A 23134-nucleotide genomic window follows, 5' to 3' on the forward strand; every position below is an offset into this window, starting at 1 on the left:
AGAGAAGACATGAAATAATCCCTTTCTCCTGTGCAATTGTATATTGCCTTTTACTACAGATACAATATACTCATTTTGCAGTAGATAAAAAAATTAGTTGTTTTAAATCCTCCGAACTTCATCACCAAACGTCATTTGAAGGTCACATGTCACTGAAGAAAGTTTCTTTTAACCATGAGCTAATAAAACTGCAACTCTCATCTTCTTACTTTCTTCTCACTTCTCATAAAGTATGTAAATGTTTTGAAACAAAAGAATTGTCAGCACATGTGCCACACAATCATCTTAACTCACTCACATCTAGCAGTAAAACCCACATGGTATCCCATAGGAAATAAAAAAAAAAAAAAAAAAAAAAAAAAAAACAAACAAAAAACCAAGTTGCATTTTCTAGCAAGTCTAAATAATTAAATCAATTAAAAAAAAAAGGGACCAAGTGTCCGCCTCTAGCATTAAGATAGCTACTAAGTAGTTGAATTTAGTTTCAGTTTAACAGTGTCATACTTCAATGCTTCAGAAGGCAGAGGAGTGAGTTTCACACCTCTACCTCATGCTAGCAGTCCTGAATGTGCTGTCAAGTATTCCTCTTGAAAAAGAAGGCAGGCACCTTCTGGTTTGAAAGTTTTATGTTTCAAGTCTCACTGACAAATAATGTCAGCACTGCACCCATTCTAAATAGGCACCCTGTCTATCTGGAGTGTGTGTGGCTTTTCTTCATAAAGCACTACCCTGGGGTTTCCTAGGACTGTTATAGGTCATATATTATCTACTCATTTACTTCAAAAAAGCCCAAAAGAACCTGTTCAATATAAGAACAACAAGCATTTTTCAGCAACAACTGAGTTGTCTCCCTATAAAACCACAGAGACTTTCTGAAATAAAAGCAACCTTGTTTTGCCTGTAACCCATGAGCTCTCTTTTAACACAGCAAAAACCACAAAAAACCCACCTCACAACCAAAGAAAGCAAGCAAAAGATTATGTTCCCTTCAATGCCCACAGCATGCCAGCTTGAACTAGGGATCTACTTCTCATTTGACCCCAAAATGGACTAGAGTGACACCAGTGACTGCTAAGCCACAGCAAGCTGGCTTCTACATAGTCCCAACCCAAAGGGCTCAGCACTAAACACCACATTGTGACTGTGAGTCAGCTGCAGAGAAGGAGAGGGCCTGGTTAATTCATTATTTTCTTTCATGACAGACAGAATGGCATTCACATCTTATTGGATAATCCCTACCTTGGCACCCTGATTACACTGGCTGCTGATGACAGGTGCACTGACCTGCAGGTTTTCAGGCAGTTCAGTGACTGGCTGCTGCAGGAAAAGGGCCATCAGGAGGAAATAGAGTGCAGGCACATTAGTGTGCTTTGGGAGAAGGGATTGCAGAACAGGGAAGCCTGGGAAGTGACAAGCATCCCGGTTTATCTCCCGCACTGTCGATCTGCCACCAGCACTCCGGCCAACATTGAACCCTACGAGAGAAAACAAGACACAAAGCCAACAACATTAAGAGGGAATTACCTGTGAGGACCCTTCTTGCTCACCTAGTGAAATCAAAAGAGTACCTCCTCAGAAACTAAAATGCTGTACCACACAAATGTGCACATACAGACTATCACACGATACCAATCTGCTTCAGATGGCTCTATTTTTGTTTTAAACAATTAAAAAGTAAAGGAAATTACTGCTTTCCAGTAGCACATATATTACACTTTTCCATACAGAGTGCTTAATATAACTGCTTACACACACACACATCCATTTTCTGGCTGTGACCATCATTTCTGACTTTTAAAACACCCAGGTTTCTGAAAATAGGTATTTTGCTGGCTGAGAATGAAGTATCACCAGATACATATTTATATAATGAAGCAGCAACCTATGGTCCATTTAAGTCAATGGGCAGCTAATTTGTCTCCAGAGGTCTCAAAGGCATCTTACTTCAGATATTTTGTTAATGATTAATCAGCTGGTATTAAGCACTAAACACTCTTATTTTATTTAAGTTCTGCTAGAACCACCTTTTGTGACCATGCTTCTACCTATATATTTCAACTCCCTACTTAAAGAAAAAAAATCACAAATAATACACCTGGGTGGCAGAAGCATTTATCTTCAAGCAAGGAAAGAGGCACCGAGACCGTTCAGTCTCCACATCAGCACTGAGCTATTGGTCTGATACTGCCAGTGGTCAGGTGGTTTTTCTGAGGCTCAAATACAGATACACTTTCCATCAGAAACTGACTTTTTAAACAGAAAACATCTATCAGGAATCAGACTAATGAAATCTATGCTACACAGTTGAAAAAATTCCATCAGTAACCTTCAACAAAAATTCATCATACTGTTTAATGAGAAATCTTGGAGCCAGTATATTATGATTTCTTAAAAAACACAGCATACAAAAATTAGATAAATCTGTCACTATCAGGTTATGAGACTCAAATTTTAAAATATCCTTTTCACCACAGTCTAGCTTGGATTCAATTAAAGTGATAGTATAATAGGAAAAATAGGGAAACTTGAAAAATTGTTTCAAATGTAATTGCAAATCAAAATCTTACTTATAAAGATTTTGTGAGTGAGGAAAATGTTTATGCTATTGGATATTTAAAGTACATACCAAATAAAGAACGGGTATATTTCCTAAAATGCCAATGGTTTTCAAGTTTTTAAAGCACAATCAGGCAAGGGAAATGCATGTGCAAAATTGTTTCTTAAAGAGTGCAAAATTGTTTCTTAAATAAAATACAGAACCTTAATCAGAATGAGCCAAAAAACAGAAGCTTTTTATTTTAACAATAAAATATTTGCATGTGTTTTACAGCTTCTGAAAAACCATTTTACTTAATCCTCCTATTTCATGGCAATGCAAAGAACCATCCTATGCTCGTAGCTGAATATCCTGAGGGATACAGTGTGGGAAACAGTAAAAAGAGAGTTTTCTTTAAGCAAAAAATAACAAGATACTATATTTGAAATCTATCAAAGATACAAAGCAGAAAGAAGTATTTTTCGTATTTTTGTATTTTCATTTCAGGAAGAGCCCTCTTCCTGAAGGAAGATCACTTCAACTTCAATTGAAGATACTTCTATTACTTCTTATAGTAAACCAATTCAGAAAAACTTTTAGTACAGTAACAAATCATGTACTGCTGCAACACATCAGGTGCCTCCTTGAACAGCTATTTACAACAACAAAGTACTATTGATACCACTGCTCTGATCTAAAGGCTACTGAGGCTTATGAAAGACCCTCATTTAATATCAACAGGTTTGCACCAGAGCCTGAATACACATTCATCTGAAAAGCACTATTTTATTTTGACTGGAAAAAAAAGCCAGGGTGGTGGGAAATTGCCACTACACCTCTTTATAAAAGAACTGACAAATGTTATTTCAAAAATTTGGAGATACATTTCAGACAGCTCAGAGATGCTCAAAATGGGTCCTGTAGCACTAAAGCCTTATACACAATTCTAGGTCACAAGAGGTAACTGAGAGGTCTGATAACCTGGCTAACTGAGGATTTAAGAACCTGGAGAAAAGCCTTTAATAGAAAGTGTGCTTGTGTACACAAGAATGCAGGAAAGGGAAAGGAAAAGGAATGCTGAAATCATATTGTGAGCACAGAAATTTTCAAGACAGCAAAAATTCAAATTGGTAAATCTGATGGACACAGCACTCACTAGTCAAAGCAGCTCAGATATAACGCTGCACAATTAACTATTAAAAGTAAACAAACAAGCAAATTTTACTGAATCTTTATTAGTCTGTGCATTAAGTGCTGCTCTATGCTTCCTTTGCATGTAGCTCAGCCATGCCTGCCCACTGGACACAGTTAACCTTACCCTGATGGTAAGAGAAAAAAAACAATTAGCTACATATGATGCACCAAAACTGGACTTAGAATGACATCTGTGTCACGTCAGCTAATGCCAGCTTTGTAAAACCACCCCCTTTTGCCTAGGAAATCTAAACTCTTGCTTGTAAGAAAAATGAAGTGCAGAAGCATCTGATGGCGGCATAGACAAGAGTAACAGAAAGGCCTCAGCCAGACAGCACCCCCACAATAACCCACAGCTCAACACCCCAGCACAGGTGCTCCCAGCAATCCCTGAGCCCTGAGGGGCTGAGATGCCTACCTAACACAGTACCAATCTTATTGGTCAGGACAGAATCCGTCTGATCCAGCCAGCCTCCGCCACTGAGACCCTCCTTAAACTTAATAAGGATGGACTGATTACTCAACAGGACCACGAGAATTCGCATGGCTGCCGTGACTGTGGTGGAATGAAGATGTTCTTCCATAAACATCATAATCCAATCGAAACCCAGTGTCTTGACCAGCTCTTCACAAGCCCTAAGAGAAGGGAAAAAATAAGTCACATTTTACAGCATTTAGTTTCCTTCTAGACAGCAAAAATCAATGTCATCCACTGCAGGGTAAACCTTAGGAGCAAATTTGTAGTTAAGTTTGCTACAAACAAGTAATATCATTTATCAACTCTTTATATGAAACAGGTAATGTGCGTTTGTTTAGAAGAAAGGAAGGACTAAATACAGCTCCTGGGACTAATTCCATTGCATGAGATTTCTCCAATTGCTGCTTTTGATAACAAATATGGAATTCTGAACTGAAATCATCTTGTTGAACAAGAAGTTTTCATATGTCTTCTTAATGAATGGGTATTAAAAAATGAAGGAAGATTGTTTCTTTCTTTGTTTTTATTACGGGAAGAGTTACTTGGGAACATTTGAAAGTGCTTTTTGTAATTTTTTGTAATTTTAAGGGTCATTCTAGGGTTGATGATCTTAATGATAACCCCTAATGAAGCTTCTGGATCTCCACGAAATGGGAAGTTGACCATCCCACTTCTCTAAAATCAGAAGTTTTCTCTTTGACAGGTTTTATTTTTCTATAGCCACACATGAAGTTGAGAGAAAACAACAAAATTAATAATGCATCCCATTTCTACTAGCATACCTGGGAGTAATTCAGTAACATCTGCATAAATCATTCAACATTTCCTATAAAACGATGCAATTCAACTAGTGATTTGAAGGGAGGCTATATAATTCTTCCCCTTGAAATAAAATCTTTTCTCTGCCTCAAGGGTTTTTATGTACTTACTGCAAATTAACAGTTGTCTTTTCTTTAGATGTATATAGAAGTTTCAGAAGGATATCTAAAAGCCTGTTCCGCAGTAGAATAAGATTAGCTGAAACAAGTCCTCCAAAATCATCCTCTGTTCCTAAATATTGAATAAAACCAAACAAAAAAAGAGGCAAAATTAGGATTTTAGAACTTGGGCATTTCAAAGGCTATTCATAAATTCCATACATAAGCAAATACAAACTGACTCCCCACTCAGGCTCCAAGGAAGCTGTGCTAAAGTGCAAGCAGCCTGTAATACAGGGCTGAGAAATGTCTGGTGCCTCCTTATCACTGTCCCACAGACTTCAGGAGCTTGAAGAACAGGTAAAAGAGAATCATAGCTTCTCAGAGAGTAATCTGAACTGAGGTGGTCACTATCTGTCACCCTTACTTCCCACCCCTCCCTTCTCACAAAACTGCAAAATGTGGTAATTAAATAAACATTTTGCATTTTGAAAGTGGAGTGGTTGCGGGGAGACGTGGAAGTCATAAGGAATTTACCCTGATACTTCCCAAATCCCTCCAAGTCTAAGAAATAGAGAGAAAAATTAGTCTCCTTTTCTTTCAACACATCCCCAAGCTCATCATCAGTTGAAAAATACATTTACTGCAACGAAGGCAATCCATGCAGCTCAGGACTAACTTTACAACTATTTTGCAAATCCCTCTTCCTGTAGCTTATATTGGTCTGTCAAAGGAGGACCCTGCTTTTATGTTATTAAAAAGAAAAAAAAAAGGCAGCACAGCTTGAGGCATTATATGCAAAAATGAAGACAGACAGATAAATGGAAAATTTCTGGACCAAGGTTTTGTGCACAAGATACGGACACAAAGGATCTCCTGTGGCATAAATCCTACAGAAGTGGTGAACTCCAGTAGCCTAAAAATCTCATGCCTTTTGCCTCAAAAGCTTCTCTTTTCATTTCTGCCACACCCTGAATTTCTCCCCAAGGTTCTTCAGTCCCCTATGTAGGCAAAAAGCAGCTCACACTGCTGTTAGCATGGGTGGGAACACCAATCTGGATCTCTCTCCAATACCCAATACCCTCTTTTTCACTAAAAAGCTCAGATTTAATAATCTTTGAGACCACAAAACCAAAAGTATTCAAAAGGAACAGGTGAGGCACAGGAAGATAATGATGATGAATCCCACCAGACCAATATAACTAACTGTAAAAGAAGAAACATCTCTCTCACTTGTCCCTCTGCACCAGTATATTCCCAAGAGATGTATAAACAGAGCTTCTTTGGATAATCCTTCTATTTATTTAGCTGACATCCACTGTGGGACTAGAACATTTCTGTTCATGGAGACTGTTTGAAAATGCAATTGCACAAGGTAAATAAGAGTAAAAATGGTCTCAAAACAGTTCAGCGTAAGAATTATTGAAGGATGGTAAAATTTCTTTTTTTGCCTAAAAAAAAGTTACTAGTCTGTCTTAGCTAATTCTTTCACTTCTTTCACACCTGGAGGGCTGATGCACCTAGCAACCAGTTGTTTGGGTTTTTTTTCCCCTCTTTTTCCATCAAAGAAGCAGAGATGCACAGCTGATTGGAAGGAGCAAGTGGAGGAAAGAGAACAAAACCATACAGTGCTAAATGAAGGAAACAATAAAAGTTTCCAAGTGCTCTGCTTTGCACTCAATACTGAAAACTAAAGCCCCACTAACTGGCAGCCAGGTTATAACAATATTGCAACATTGTTAATGACACTATTTCTACATTTTTTTGTATTCAAGCACAGAAGAGACCACAATGTATTTTATTCACTGCTTCTAAGTACTGTCAACACTTACCACTATCAAGCTTTTCTTCATTGTTTATTTCCATGACCACAAACTTCTCACAGACTGCAAATGTAGGTAAAGTGGAAGAGATGAACTGTCCAAACCTTGATGTATACAGAAAAAACATCACTCATTGATATGACATGTCAACGCACTCTCACCTATCAATAATTCACCTTAAATATAAAACCATGACACCAGTGACAGGGAGATACCCAAAAATGTCAGCTTTCTCACATCTGAAGATAGTTGAAAATGGTCTTCATTTAAAGTTACTAGCCAAACAGAAATTAATTTCTAGTAATTAATAGAATACTTGCAGACAAGTCTGCAGGTAAAGGACCCTGAAAATGAAAGGATTCAGGAAACAGAACTGGGAGATACCGTTGAGTCCTAGTAAAAGGAATACCTCAAGTTAAAGGAGAACAAAACATTATTCTCAACCCCTTACAGCTGAACAATTATTACATCAAAACAGTGGTTACTCAACTCTGGAAGAACATTTATGCCTATAGCTTGAGGTCATGTAACACAGGGTAATGGTTTTCCATGATAAGACACTGATGTACCACTCCAAGAAAGGAAATGCAATATATTCCTCTTTCTTCTGCAACTAACCTGAAATGGCCCCTAGGTAGCCCAACTTTTCCCAAGTTATGCAACATTTTTCATTCTTTATTTCCAGGAAGGAGAACACTGAACACTGGTTTACAATCTATTCTAATCATAATTAGAATAATCTAATCATAAAATAATAATTAGAATAATCTAATCATAAAATCAATAGTTTTATTCTTGAATCATTATTTTTTTGTCCTGTATAATTAAAACAAGGACAGGTAAGATGCTCAGGTTGAGACTTCTGATACCTTTAATTGTACTTAAAAGTAAGGAGCTGCAAACATGACCATGCATATGCAAAGAGCTCCTAAACCCCACAATATTTTATCCATTTCCATTATAATGAAATAAGAGATGAAAAAACTCAAGTTATCAAGGAGTTAAACTGTTCTTAAAGCATTTAAAACACTCCTGTACATATGAATTGCAGTAAATAGTGTAATTTTCATCAGTCAGAATCAGTAGCACTATATCTGACAGCCTTAAATATCTTTTTATACAGTGATGATTAAGAAAAAATCTGGAACTAAACCTTGCATTCAAGATAGTAATCAAAACTGCATTTAAACCAGAAATATCTTTTTAGCCTGTGTCGAGTAATATTCAGTGGCATTCAGGAGGAATGCTTAGTGCTTTACATGATTAGAAGGGCTTGCTCAGCACCTGTACTTTTCACCAGCAGAACATTAAACCAGTCTGACCATTCAACTGTGCTTGGTCAGTACAAATTGAAAATCACATGCAAATCGAGGCTTCAACATATTGCTAAAGTCTAGTTCAATCTGGTTCATAGGGGGGAAAAAAAAAATCAGTCCATGAGCATTCCATGTCACACACTCCTCAGCAGTATGACCATGAAATACTTTTGACCAAGGTAACAGACCCAAGAAAGACAAAATTATCCAGGTGTGGGCTACCTGAGTAGGTCATAGCTGCTGGGGAAGCCCTGAAGTAGAAAGCTCAGCACATTGCTAATCGCAGCAATAGTGGGCTGAGACAGGGACATGTCTCGAAGAGTCAACAGCAGTCTTGGGATGAGCTGGAATTCCCTCATTAACTTGGCATTCTTTGCTGCTTCACTGGAAGAAGAAAAGAAATGAGACAGCCATTTAGAATTGGAGTATCCTCTAAATATAAACTAATCCTGTAAATTCCATTACTAGGCTTGAATCAGTTCAGCTCGTACCTTGACTCGGTGAGGAGTTCAATGAAGTGCTCAAATAATGACAGATGAAGCTCATAGGGTGCATGAAGCCAGACCTGAAATAATAAAAATCAGTATTTTTTGTACACAAATCAACTTGCAGGTTAAAAACAAGCATTAATAAATCAAAGGTTATGAAGATACTAAAATCACTCATATATATGACTGTTTACCTGGGCACAAAGAACCACACGTTGGCTCCAAAAATATTCTCTGTAAGAGTACCATGCTGAAAACTTATAAAGAGATCTAGACAAAAGGTCACACATCCTTGTCTTTTTGCACGACAGTGTAATGACTCCAAAGGAGCTATTGGGGTTTGCAAGGCTGTGTTAAATTAATTTTGTTTAGGTGAAGGTTTATGTCTTCATAAAATTAACTTACTACCTTCCACCAAGATTAAACTCAAGGTCTTCCCTGCTTTTATTTTTCACCTAGCATCACCTGCACTTAAATTATTTAGATTCTCTACTAAAACCCCCAAAATATCAATTGTTCAATCAATAGAAGTAATAGAAGACAAGAAAGCTCACAGTTACAACTGCAAATCTTAAAACTGATTTGCTATTGAACAAAGCATAATTAATACTTGTGTTCTGGTGTATAAAACTGGCTTAAATGAAAAGCATTCTAGTTTTTGCTTTTCTTCTAATCTTATAATTTAAAATGATGAGAACAAATCTTTTAATTTCCCTGTTCTGCATGAATAAGAACATCTAATTTATCCAAATTAAGTGAAATCTTCGGGTCACTGATTTCTGAATAAAGTAAGTAATTAAAACAACCATCAAAAAACTGAAAAAACAATAGCCAAAATCTCAGACTTTCTTCCTAAATAAGGTTTCCAGGAGTTCTTTGAAATACTCAAATAGACATCTAAAAGGAGGAAGTGGTTAAGTCTGTTAAGTCATTTGTGCAAAACTGACTTCCAATATTAAGTCAGCAACTTATAGCTGGCTTAGCAGTGGTAGCAGGGTTTTTACTTACTTACTTTAATGTATGTGAGTCAGAATTCTTTTAGTCAGTCTATGTAAGGTACAGATAATGCCAAAGGAGCACACACCAAAGGGTAAGTTCTGGGAATCTTTTATCAGTCTCTACTGCATTAGCATTTCCCTCTGAAATTTGCTACTTTCCTTACTTGAACACAACATTTAAGTATTTCATAGGTCATGCAAACAAAATTTTCACTCCCTTACTAATAACCTTGCAGGAAATGTATGATAAAGCGATTCCCATATGCTGTGTTGAACGTTTACCTCCTACTTGTGTTTTTAGGGCACTTTTCATGCCTTGATAAATGTACTGCAGTAGAACACACAGGTGAAAAGAAATTGAGGAACAAAAAACTACAGAATGTTGTCTTCTAAAACAACAAAAAGAAGAAACACCGGTGGCACCCATCCATTGTTTGTGCAGTGATTCAAGCTATTTCAGTGGGAAAAGTTACCAATAATCTTGCTGCTCAGCTGCTTTACTGTACTATATAACAGGACATTCTCAGGATAACAGCCTAATTTGCTACTGTTGAATATTTAACATACACTATCAGCATCTGACTTAATCACTATCCAGCATAATAATCACTCTTCTGTGCAGCTCCACATACTTCAAAATCACAGAGCAGGTCCTGGAAGGCAGCAGAATTTGGGATAATGGATGTCTCGTGGCCGCTGTCAACAGTTCCCACCAAGGAAAAGGTCAGGTGGAGTATGTGGCTGTTCAGAAGGGACCGTTTCTTCTTTAACAGCATTGCCAGCAGCTTGAACAAGTAAACAGAAAAGGAATTAGTCCTGTGCGCACACAGCAATGTTGTCTAAGCATGCAGGAAAACAGATGAAATGCCTGTGCCCCTTTTGAGAAGGCCTTAAAGTATGTCTGCTGGTTAATACTCTGGATGAAAGAGTTTGAAAGTGGCAGTACAGTTCATTACAAAAGTGGCATATCCAGGACGCTCTCCAGCTCATAAAACATCTGTTTACACCACAGACAGGATCTAGGCCCTGAGGATTAGGGACACACACACCACTCTCAGCTCTTTGGCAGTCAGTTTAAGACAGCAGATCTTCAAGCAGTTGGGATCCTAAACATGGCAGACAAATGGAGCAGGCCTAGAGCACTGCATGCCCAAATGAAAGGTACTCTGGCACTGAAAAGAAGTAACATAAATATGAATAAGCATCTTTTTTTCTTGCTACGCTTTGTTCCCCTAAGCATGACTGCAGTCCCCGCTTCTGCTCTAACTTCTTATAATCTGGGTTGGGAAAGAACCATTTGCCAGATTTAACGTTATAGTCTCTTTTCTTCTGAAGCAAACTTGTTTAAACACTCAACATCCTGGCCTGTGCAGCTTTACCATCCTCAGTGAAACACTAAAGAAATACAGATTTCTGGGAATCTCCCTCAAACCACATTGTATTTACTGATGTCAGTACAAGTGGAATGTAAGGTCATTTGTGATGATCCACTGACTACTCATGGTACAAGAAGGACACTGTCTGGACTTGTTTGGTCACAGTAAGCCAAGGTCTGCACCAGGCTCCTTGGAATGATATGTTTGATGTAACTGCACCAGGCATTAGCATTTCAAGGTTTGTAAATACACAGCCCAAACCACAGAACTTTCCATTTCAGTAAAGCAGCCTTCATGAGAAACATAAAATGCATTGCTCATGTGAAGACGTTTTCAAATCAGTCAACCATCCTTCTGCTTAAGTGATTGTCTTTTCCCCATCCCAGTGGAGAATTAATGTCTTCAGCTTGAAAGGAAACAGCATCACTAACTACAAAATCCATGCAGTCTCCTTAAAAGGATGCTTCTAGGAGTTCACTTGTTTGGGTTTTTTATGTGTCCTTAACCTTTCTCTTGGCACATCAGAGACACAAGCTCCCAGGCTTGCAGGGGTGGGTTCAAAATCACAAGAAAAGAGTTTTTTTGTGCTCTTCCATGGTGGTACTGAAGGCTCAGTTTTAGCAATGCAGCTAAATGTGCACAAGGGCTTAGCAAAAAACTTTTCACCCTCTCCTTTAAAAGACATTGTAAACAATTAATATATGTTAATTAACCAAGAGCTCAAGAAACTTTTAAAGAGAAATGCAGGTTACAACACAAGACACTTCCATGGGAACTGTGATGACAACAGTGAAATTCAATTCAATCAGCCTAGTCTGTTTTAAGACATTTCGTACATACCTGATAACCTTTGATTCTTTCCATCTCTTTGCTGGCCAGTGGATTGCTCTTTACTACACAGACCAAGGCTTTCACAGCTGCATACAACCCTTCCACATCTGATGCCATGGCTACAAGTCCCAAAATAGCAGCAGCCCCACCAATGTACTGTAGTGTAGTGGCAACAGGTTTGGGGACAAATGTTCTTACTCCTGAGCACAGACAGAGAAAATGAATTAAAATATTATCAAATTGAATTTTTGTAAGAAATAATTGTGAAAATGTGAAAGCAATTTTCATTTTAGCAGTACTTGAATTATAAAAAGAATGTTACTAGAAGAATTATGACACCTCAGAACAGGAAGCGAAGGAAATATAGAACAATAGTTTATGACCAAAGGTAAACTAATTGAATATATTTTCATAATAATGAATCAAACTGAAACAAACAACTCATGTGAGCAAAAAAGATAATAGTATATCCATAAAATATAAAAATGTTCAATAAATACAATGCACCATTAACATTCATCAATCACGTGATTTATTTTCTAGACATAAGTTCTTACTGACAAGTAATTAATAACTTCAAAGCATAATAATTCTTAAGTACTCAACTCACCCAAATACCCTATCAAAGCTGCACCAAGGGAGCGTGCTGGTCCATTCAAATGCCCTGCTGAGTTATGTAGCAGCTTCACAGGTGTGGCATTTTCATGAGAAGAAATTGCCAGCTGAAGAAAACAAGAAAAAAACAGCAGGGGTTGACGGGAAGAGGCTATTTTTATGCAAGCCTAAAATTCATAACTTACGAATTTTCTTACTGTGATCACGAGTAACATACAACAAACCCAGTTAAAGGAGAGCCTTTCCTCTCAGGAGAGATGCTCCATCCCTCTAATCACCTTGGTGGTCTTCCCTGGACTTACTCCAACACGTCCATGTCTTTCTTGTGCTGGGGACCCCAGAGCTGGATGCAGCCCAGGACATGTTTGGCTTTCTGGGCTGTGAATGCTCATGGCTGGGTCATGTGCAGCTTCCCTTCCACCAGCACATCCAAGTTCTTCTCAGCAGAACTGCCCTAAATCTGCTCATCCCCAGCCTGGATTGATACCCTGACTCAGGTGGAGCACCTTGTGCTTAGTGCTGTTAAACCTCATGAGCTTCCAACTGGCTCACTTCTCTGGGCCCACCTAGCTCTGGAACTCATCTAGATCCCACTGGATGAAATCCTGGCCTTGAAGTGTGTCAACAGCACCACTCAGCTTAGTTTTCAGTGAATGTACTGAGGGTGCACTTGATCCCTCTCTGTTATTAATGAAGGTATTAATTAATGCTGGTCCCCACACAGACTCCTGAGGGACAGCACTTGTCACCAGTTTCCATTGGGACACTGAGCCATTGACCACTACCCAGTGGATGCAACTGTCCAACCACTTTCTCATACATCTTAACACCCACTGAATCTTTCTTTCTCCAATTTAGAGAGAAAGATGTTGTGGGGGACTACGTCAAAGGCTTTACAGCAGTGCAGATAAATGACATCTGTAACCCTTCCCTTGTCCACTGATGCAGTCACCCCATCATAGAAGGCCCCAAGATTGGCCATCTAGTGCCTAGAGAAGCTGTGAGTTCTCAGTTCCTGGAAGCATTCAAGGTCAGGCTGGAGTGCACTTTGAGCAACCTGACACAGTGAAAGGTGTCCTTGCCCACAGGAGGGGGATTGGACTAGATTGTTCCTGGCTGCATTGAGCAAATTGTCTTGAGCTAAGTTAAAAGAAAGGAAAAAGTCATACACACTAGCTGACTGATTTCCCAACATACCTGTTTGGCAATAGCTTTACTATCCAACTTGTTGTAAACTTTCCTTATTTTTGCCACTGTAAATGAAGAAACTGACAGTGCATAGAGACCAAAGGAGACCTTCTCTTCTGGTACCAAAGATACTGGCGATGGATTGATTCCTTCCGACTTTGAATCTTTACCTTAAAGACAAAATAGAAGTTCCCTTCATTAGTGGCATTGTTTTTCTTTTAATTTGAACAGTAAAACCTTAAGAACTTATACTGCAGAATAGGTATAAAAAAAGATTTAGCAAACAGCTGAGATGTGATATTGTCCAGCCTAAAGGCTGTAAACTTCCCATCCCTTCTGAAGGAAAAAGCAATCAAAAGCCAGAGAAACATTTGGTAAATCTGCATCTTTGCCTGTGACAACTGGTTTTTTACTACAGTTTGATAGGAAAGCAGCCTTGGAATGGTATGAGAGATGCAAGATTCAAAGAGAATACATAACCATATCTTTAAAATTTTGTATCTTTTCTGATTTCACTTTCTAGAAATAAATTTCACATACAGTATGAATAATGACTTTTCCAACTGGTTTAAAACCAAAGTGAGGAATACAAGCACTTCTACTATATCTCAGCACAAGAATTTGGATTCCTATCATCCTCTTCAACAGCAGCTACTAATCTTCCTCCTGTGAAGAGCAACCTTTTCCTCCCTGCTCCTGGCACACTCTCTCACCTGTTCTGCCAGTATGCACACCAAAATTTCAGCACAGCCAGCCCAATTTACCAAGTGCCACCTGACCTGTACTTACATGGAACATAAACTGCTTGGAAGCTCCCAACATAATTTGGTCCCAGCTCGTAAATGGTGCTGACCCCTGGGGCAGGCAGCACTTCCTCCAGGAAGTGCGTGGGGCCCAGGCGCCACACCAGGGAGGAGAGCTGGCGCTGTGCGGGTGGCGTGCCGATGTAGGCGTACACTGTGCTGACCACGGGGGGGTTGGCAGAGCCAGAGCCACTGGGGCTGCTGTGGATGTAGTGAAGCTGTGAGGGAGCAAAACACAGGTAAGTTAGTGAGGGAGCAAGGGCACTGTGACAAGATCAGGAATTTTGTCCAAAAATGGTTTTGCAAGCCAGGAGAGGTATCAAATGATTGCTATGTAATGCAGGGTATTCTGACACTGTACTGAACTAGACAGTGAAGAACTTTAAACAGAAAGGAAATGTGAAGACCAGAAGTGGCTATCAAAAGATGAGGGTGTGTATGGAAATACGGAAGGAGAACATGAGAATTCTGCCTAAAGAAGTTGTATTTTGATTCTAAAGACATGGTGCTCAAAGTAGTGTTGTTTCTTCTTCCCCAGCCTTTGGAAATTACACCATTTCAAGCTAAAGTGAAAATGTGATGAACTAAATTCAGCAAGACTTTTAAATTTCAGCTAAACAAATACACGAGTAAGATCCGGGCCAATATATAAAGACAATAACAACCTCACAGGCTTTTTTCTATTTACATTTTAAAAATTCTGTTAGTATTTATTAAATGTAGTCATGCATAGCCAGAGAGATAGCTACATAGACACTCAAATATTACAGCTGTCAGCATAACAACTTACTGTAGTCCCCCTCTTGCAAAAGGAATACTGGGAGGTAAACTTTGAAAGTCAACATGTTGTTTTACCTACAGCAGTACAGTAACATTAGCTAGTTTAAACCCCACACCAGGTTATGCTTTATACCTTAAAGCCCACACCTGCCAGTTGTCAAATGATGTTTGGATATCTGTTACAGCTTGGGAATATTTTGTGCTCAGTGGACAGGTCCACAGTGCTCTTCACTGCTCTCCGCAGTTTCTTCCACCTGACAATGAGGCATTGACCTTTGCAAATAAATGTGGTGTTTGCTTGTTGTTTTTTGTTTTGTTGCTTGGGTTGGGGTTTTTTTCTATTCTGTTCAGGGTGATCACCTTTTCGACAGGGTGGTGGTGGTTAATTTTGTTCTTTTTTCTTGTAAGGTTTTTTTATTGCACAGAGAAAAAAAATCACTCCAATCAGTAAAAATGATAGCTGAAAGATTTATTTTACCTTAACAGTGTTAACAAGCTGTCCATCGAGGTAGAGTGCAGCTGTGCTGTTCTTCAGCATGCCTTTACTCATGACCAGGACTAGGTGATGCCACTGACCTTCCACAATGAGGTCACCACAGCGGAAACGGGCACAACAGGGAAGAATTTCATAAAATGATGATTCCTCACTGAAGTCATCAACTAAAGGAAAAGCACCAGTTAGTGGGCACCAGCAGAAATGTTACAAGAGCTTAAAAATCTCAGGATATATTCAGACTTTTGACAATTGTATTTTACTTCTCACCTTCTCCTCTCCCTTCGAAATTTTAGCTGGAATTAATAGTTGGCTCAAGTTTTTACTTTCTCATGCTGCCATGCAAGTCACAGAAAGATTTTTTGTTGTTTTCTTAAATAAGTTTCTACAACAGCATTCACCAAGAACCAATAGATGTGTCCCCAAACCCACAGAGCTATTTTTCACCTTTCTCACACTGTGGAGAGGATGATACTCATACTCCCAGACTTTTTATTCCCACTTTTGCATCACAGAAATGACCCTTACTCTACTTAAAAGCTGTCCCAACAGAAAGAAAAAAAGAAAAAAAAATTCCCCAAAACCCAGGGAATGTTTCAACCATGAACTTTTCAGATCCATCTTCATTCTTTCATACTGAAGGACAAGAAACCATTAATCCTCTTACTACAAAAGCTGCCTGCACAGGGAGAACACTCATTTCTTTAGAAACAGCACAAGGAAAATGTTAAAAGCAGAGTACTTTGAAGTAACGTTCAGATACAAAAATAATCTCAAGTTCTTTTTCTTAGCCAAACATCTCTGAGCACAATTCTTGCTCTCATTAAGGGTCCTTAAATCACTCCATTTATTCTTACAAGAGACTGTCAGCACTTCCAATCCCTGTGCTGTGCACAACAATTCCAGTCTCAGTTATCCAGGTCCCCACCTGCTCAGCACTCAACTGTACACCACCAACTATGACTTAAGACACAAGAGAGTAGCACTTGAGTGAAGCAAAGTGTCCTGGTTGAAGTAAAAAACAGTCCTTATAACCAGAAACCTTCAGATCTTCTCTGACAAAGTGTTTTCAAATCCAATCTCTTCCAGAGAGTTTGATTATAGATGCTCACTAAACTAAAAACATATGAACAATAGCTTCAGTGCAGGCTAAAGTAATTACTGTGAAGATAAACTTGCTTCATTCTCTAAGAATTTGGTCCTCTGAGAAAGAAAGCACTCTCCGTATCTTTGCAATTTAGGGGGTTTAATTCCTACTTTACACTCTATGTTTTCAGCTCTCAAGTTTCAGGTTTTGAACCTGACTTCTACCAAGAGACACTGCTGCAGTTAATGTCTGCTTACAGATTATTCCTTATTTTCATGCTAACAGTCCGCTTAGTTGTTTGTGGGAGGTTTTTATAATAACAACAGTTGTATAAATTCTTTTTTTAGTCCTGCCTACTCAAAAGTAAACAACAGAAGCAGGAATAGGTTTCTGACAACCATTTGGGCAGGTCTGGTGAAGAGCTAAGCCTGAAACACACACATAAGGCTGGCCTGCTCCTCTCAGTTCCTCCACAGACTCACTGTGTAACAGCCTGTCAAAACCAACCACTCTTGGAGGCTCTGATGGAGGACAAGGCTGGAGACAGGAGACAGCTCATCCTCAAGTCCCTGAGTGCACTGATAGCTCTCTCTAGCAAATTTACTGATATCACCAGCTTCACTTAGATCTTCACTACACCTCCTGTAACTCCTCCTTTGGTCACAGATACTGAATGGAGATACAAACTGTTTCTGAAAACTGACCACAGCATTAAAACATGAAGTGAATTATTGCTTGCCTTCAAAAAACCCTCCAGTACTGGGACTATCCAGACTGAAAAAGCCTTCAACCTATTAGTTTACTATTTATTTCCAAACTTCTTCAAAGCAAAGACAGTTAAAATTTGCACCTCAAGACTTAAAGAGATGATGTCTAAAATAAATGACACAAGATACATCAAAGGCAAAACCTTTCAAAATCAATGATGTAATCCCTCCCCTGAATACGTATTACCTGGGGTTTTGGCAAAAAAATTTCTTTTATATACAGACATCGAATCTTCTTTGGAAATTTTAAAAGCTCCATAAATTCATGTTTACATTTTGCATTTTTCCATTGTCAAAAAATCAGGAACTGGTGAAGCAGGAACAAAAGTTCCATCACGCACAATTCTTCTGGATAGTGGGTTTAAAATAAACTCACCGTTGCATCCCTATAATACTGCCAACATTAGCTGACAACGTGGCACAACTCTTACCATAATTCTGAAGCAATTCTTCTTTAGTTGAAACTATCAGTGAGCGGTCTTTTGCTGAGAGGACAATGGCAAGGCAGACGTAATGCTGCTCCGAGGAGTTCGCACGCCGCACTACAGTGAGGAGTCTCACAGGATGGTTATTGGGAGGTGTACTAAAATGTTCAATACAAAACCAAGTTGAGTAGCTTAAACCAGATGGTGGTGGGAAAAACCTTTCACCTAAAAATAAAAAGAAAGCCCATTACACAGCTGCACTTAGGATGCCTACTTGATCCTGTTCCTTTTTTCATATCAGCTCAGCTAATACTAGCCGTGTTTTCTCAGATGCTGAAGAAGCCTCTGTTAAGGGAATATCTCTCCACCACATGCATCTGACTCCACTTAATATCCCAGGATGCTCCCACTAATTCTATCTTACTGCAGTAAGCCTTCACCTTAGTTTTTTACACTTGTTTAACTAAGTGACCATGTTCAATGAACCCCACAGCTTCTAATTAAGCATTCCAGGTTCCTGTAGGGTGAATAATCCACAACAGCATGTAAAAGTGATGGCAAACAATTTAGATGGGGCTTTTGTGATGGTGTGTGCAACTACACCTGTAATAAATGCAGTCAAGGATTCAGCAGAACAAAGTCACAAGTATGGCATTACAATTCATTCCACATTTCCTATGCTCTACACACTGCAACCTCAACTTTTTCTTAATGCATCTGGGTTATTATTCATACGCCTTGGTTGATTACAATTTAGCCTTCTACTTTAAGCTTTGCATTTTAAAGCAATCACACATTTATATTTTATATTGCTTTTCATTGTTTTGGGGGCAACAGAAACACAGAGAAAAAAGACACAAGAAGTTCTTGATTGTTGGTGCACAGCATCCAACACCATACTATCAGTTCAAGACTACTCAAGAAGTCTAAGAGAACTAAACATCAGATACAAAACATTGTTTGTTACCAGTCATACTAGAGTACTCACCAGTTCCAATTCCGCTCACAACGGCACCATCAACAAGTCCTGTAGTAACAGCATTATTTGTAGGTGCATTGTGGGGAGCCAGACTTGGCAAGAACAGGCAGCTGTTAAAAACAAGACCAGTAACACACTGCAGATCATGGAAGTCAGTGTAAGAGGAGTTCAATACAAACAAAACATGGCTTAGGAAAATACATCATAAGCACACAAGCTTTGTGATTTTATGTAGTAATGAAAAATAGGAATTAATTCTCAAGATTGCTCACTGTGTGTCTAAATTATCTCTAGCACAAAGAACTTTGGCAGTGTATGCCTTTGCTCTGAAGGTACAGAGTCATGTCCATGTGGTTCCATAGCCTAAGATGTTCCCTTGTGGGCACCTGCACCTTGCAGCAGCCTTTGAGCTGTTCTGAACCTTCTAAAGAGACTGGAACTGCTAAATAGTCAAAGGATCTGGCAACTGCAGACAATGATGTTCTTATCTTAATAAAGTATACTCTCACACTAATATTCCATCAACTTAGCTATGTTTGGTCCTTACAAGAGTCACTGATGCTGTGGACACAATGGAAATCAATATAAGGAGAAAAGTTCTTAGATTTTTCTTAAAATTTATTTTAGAAGCCTTTTTACTTGACTTGCTGATATTATAAGAAGTCACAACTGCATTATGTGAGTTACTTCTGGATGTGTTACCAGCATCCACAAATCTCCGGAAGCAAACAAAATGAAAATTCATTCTGCCAGCCTAGTTCAAGTTCTTAGGTCCAGACAATTTTCTTTTCTTCTCTCTTACAAAGGATGTAGAACACAGCTTAGAGTAATATTTGTTTACTGAAAAAATAAGTCTCTTCCTGACTGTACCGTATGGAAAGGCTAGATGGAAAATGGGAGCTGCATCTTTGCTTTGCAGACCTGAAAAGAGAATGTGGACAGCAGCAGAGCTCCCAAGTATTCAAGTTTTTCTATTCCATTTTTATAACCAAAAAGACCAAACATTTTCCTTAAACAGATGTTGAGAACAGTGTCATGCTTACATCTTCTGAATAGTTAAATCATATTGCATGATTCTCAAAAAGTGCATCACTCAGCAGGTGCTTAATTAGAGAGAAAAATAAGTAAGTAGTGCTAAAAGAAAAAAATGAGCTAAGCATGATATCCAGGCTATGCCTCCAGTTAGTAATACTAAGTTTCTTTCAGTTATTTACCCTCATGTCTGCTCATGAACTCGTCATGTCTGCTCATCATGTCATGAACTCACTTGTCTGCTTCATTTGTATTTCTGATACATTTTCACATTTTCATGTTTTTCAGCAATTTTAAGTGGGTCTCAGAATACCTGTACTATCTAAATGTCAAACAGAAATCTCAGCAACCCTTCAAGGGTATGTTGCCATTCCTTTGTTTTAAAAGGGATGTGAAACCCAGAATTGAGAGGGTCCCATCAATGATACATACTTCTTTTTTTCACTTTCACACATAGCAAGCAAGCATTTTTTATCAAGGTATTAGTGAATGAGAAAGGAAGAAAGTGGACATTTATGTGACTCAAAGCATTCCTTTCTCCTCTTTGAAGAGTTCATTTGCTCCTTACTTGCAAATAGTCTATTAAAAATTACAAGGATTCCTTTGGGAGAAAAGGAAGTAAGCAAACACTCGAGAGCAAGGCAGGACCTTACCCAAACCCTTCCAGAGATGTGTCAAACTCGATGAATGCTGGCGTAACTGATGATCCGTGAAGCCTGATATCATGTGGGGTTGTCATGGAGACCAAACACTTGACTCTGGTCAGGGGCACTGTGCTTCCTTCTGCTGGCTTGAGCAGGCTCTTGCTTATCCGATAGTGGCTGTCCTCGTGCACACTGAAGACGCTGTCAGGACCCAGACCTTCCATGGAGGTGACCATGCTATCTACAGGAGAAGCCAAGAAACAACACAGCATTGCAATACAGCGTTGCAAAGGGAGGCATTTTTAGGCTGTTTATTTGGACCTTCCAAGTCTGGTGGAATAGCTGAATTGTCACACATCGTCAGCTAGTTCAGCCTCTCGTAAGATAATGAGATGGGCAGCTCATTATCAATTGCTTTGATAATAAAAATGCTCAACCAAGGCAGAAAGATGAGCATCTTGCACAAGATGCCAAGGAAAATTTGTGGTAAAGCCAAGAGGCCCTCCCATTACCTCATGTCAGCACGGTGTCCTTTTTGCAGAGGCTCCTCTTCAGATGCATTTCTGCTAACTGACTTAACAGGTAGGGAAAATTCTGCTTTGTGCTTTTCAGATGCAGTCTCAGAGCTCTTAGTGAGCAGAAAGTAGACTTAGCTTAGGCGATTTAATATAACTTGTGGTGTTCAGAAGGTAGCTTTGCATTCTCTTTCCTAGGCTAAAAACTTTCTAGTCTCATGTTTTAATAATTTTCATTGTTTATTTTTCCCAATGATAATACCTTAATGCAAATATATACATATATAAATAAATGGAGCACTGGCCAAGAGAAATTTAATCTCTTCTTCTCCCTTCTTTTAAAATTTACTGAACATGATAATATAACATGAATTCAGTTAATTTATTTTGTTTATTTATTTCATTATTTAATGCTTAATCAGTATCATCTAAGATACTTTCTAGTTTCTTTTAAATACTTCAAAAATTTCAACTAAGGTATTTTTAATATGTTACAGCCAGCCATACAATGACCAAGCTGACACACAGAAATAAATATCCTGTGCTTTAGAAACTTTTCAACAATTTTTTGTATTATAATTTATTGAGACTCTCCTATACTACAGGAATAGCCATTCCCAAGCTCTACAACTCATGGATAATTGGAGATTGAGCAGTTATTTTATCTGACACCTTACTGAATACATGGGAGATACTACACAGATATAATGATTTGTTGCGTGCTCATGAAAGTAGCTGAGAAAAAATGATGTTAAATAACTATAAATGCAGGACCTACTCAAGACTTAAAAACAAACTACTACCATATTTAACAGTTACTGTTCCTAAAATAAAAACTTGTAATAATCCTTGCTGGATATATATATTCAATATAAGTACTACATTCCCTTTGGTTTTAGAACTTTTCCAGTTCTAAAATTGTTCTGATGATTTCACATTCATACAAAGCTGGGGTAAAGTTGGATTTTTATGAATGCTTACCTAAAAATTTTAAATAGGTATGCAACTGGGGGACATGAGTGAAACATTATTTACACACATTTTTAGCACTTCAGCACCTACTTCTGATTTCTGGTTCAAAACTCAGTGAGCTGGGTTTGTGCACTCGGTACTGTTTCAACAACTTTTTGTCCCAGGCTCCGCAATTCAAAGGATTTCCCAAGCGTAAAAATTCCCTAAGAAAGAATAAAAAAAATTGGAAGTCATTTTCTCTATTTATTTATCTATATAAATCTAACAGCAGTTTTTAAAAAAAGACAGTAATTGCTTGCAATAAGCATAACTTTTTACTAAGAAAATAATCCCATGCATAATTATGATCCATATTTGATCCATTCAAAACAATTTTACTTTGGAACACATGCTCTCAAAAGTTGACACTATTTTAAGTAATCAAGCAATTTTGATAAAAGTAATTTATCATAAAATAAAGCAATTTTGATAATTCCCTTCTCTTCATTAAAAAACTTGGCAGGAGGCTGCTGCATTCTGCAGGAGAACATCAGGACATTCGATGATGCATGTCCAGCAAGCTAAACTCTTCTGGAGAGGCAGATCACAGGCTGAAGTAAGCAACCTCAGCTTTGTTTTACCAGTGTGTCCTATTTGGTTGGGGGAATCATTTCACAGCTATCAACACCTGTATCTCTAGATAACTATAGTATCTCACTATAGAGCTACCCAGGGTAACAGTGTCTATGGCTAGGGAAGCTTAAGTCCCTGTAATGTGACTATGAGCTAGAGAGCTCCTTGCAAATCCCTTCTGACACAGCTACATGTCACTGAAGGGAACAGAGCAGCTGTCCTGGCTACAGGTCAGCCAGCCAGTTATCTGTAGGAGATAATACAA

At 38.5% G+C, this 23134-nt stretch overlaps 1 protein-coding gene across 4 annotated transcripts in view; it reads right to left on the reverse strand.

Annotated features, from left to right (window-relative positions):
- WDFY3 (WD repeat and FYVE domain containing 3) overlaps window positions 1–23134 on the reverse strand; it is a 150860-nt gene that overhangs the window by 35375 nt on the left and 92351 nt on the right. For 3 of the 4 annotated variants that reach the window (XM_053940307.1, XM_053940306.1, XM_053940303.1), the window contains 16 exons: window positions 22348–22460; window positions 20780–21011; window positions 19104–19204; window positions 18122–18340; window positions 15822–16003; window positions 14550–14781; window positions 13770–13930; window positions 12568–12679; window positions 11967–12157; window positions 10383–10535; window positions 8756–8829; window positions 8487–8648; window positions 6958–7052; window positions 5138–5258; window positions 4149–4366; window positions 1240–1475 (listed from right to left, as the gene is read on the reverse strand). In XM_053940307.1, coding sequence (XP_053796282.1) covers window positions 1240–1475; window positions 4149–4366; window positions 5138–5258; window positions 6958–7052; window positions 8487–8648; window positions 8756–8829; window positions 10383–10535; window positions 11967–12157; window positions 12568–12679; window positions 13770–13930; window positions 14550–14781; window positions 15822–16003; window positions 18122–18340; window positions 19104–19204; window positions 20780–21011; window positions 22348–22460 — 2602 coding nt within the window. The remainder of the gene's footprint in view (window positions 1–1239; window positions 1476–4148; window positions 4367–5137; window positions 5259–6957; window positions 7053–8486; window positions 8649–8755; window positions 8830–10382; window positions 10536–11966; window positions 12158–12567; window positions 12680–13769; window positions 13931–14549; window positions 14782–15821; window positions 16004–18121; window positions 18341–19103; window positions 19205–20779; window positions 21012–22347; window positions 22461–23134) is intronic. The other variant, XM_053940305.1, reaches the window with a different exon arrangement.

This window comes from Vidua chalybeata, chromosome 4 (assembly GCF_026979565.1).
Source record: "Vidua chalybeata isolate OUT-0048 chromosome 4, bVidCha1 merged haplotype, whole genome shotgun sequence".
NCBI lineage: Eukaryota > Metazoa > Chordata > Aves > Passeriformes > Viduidae > Vidua > Vidua chalybeata.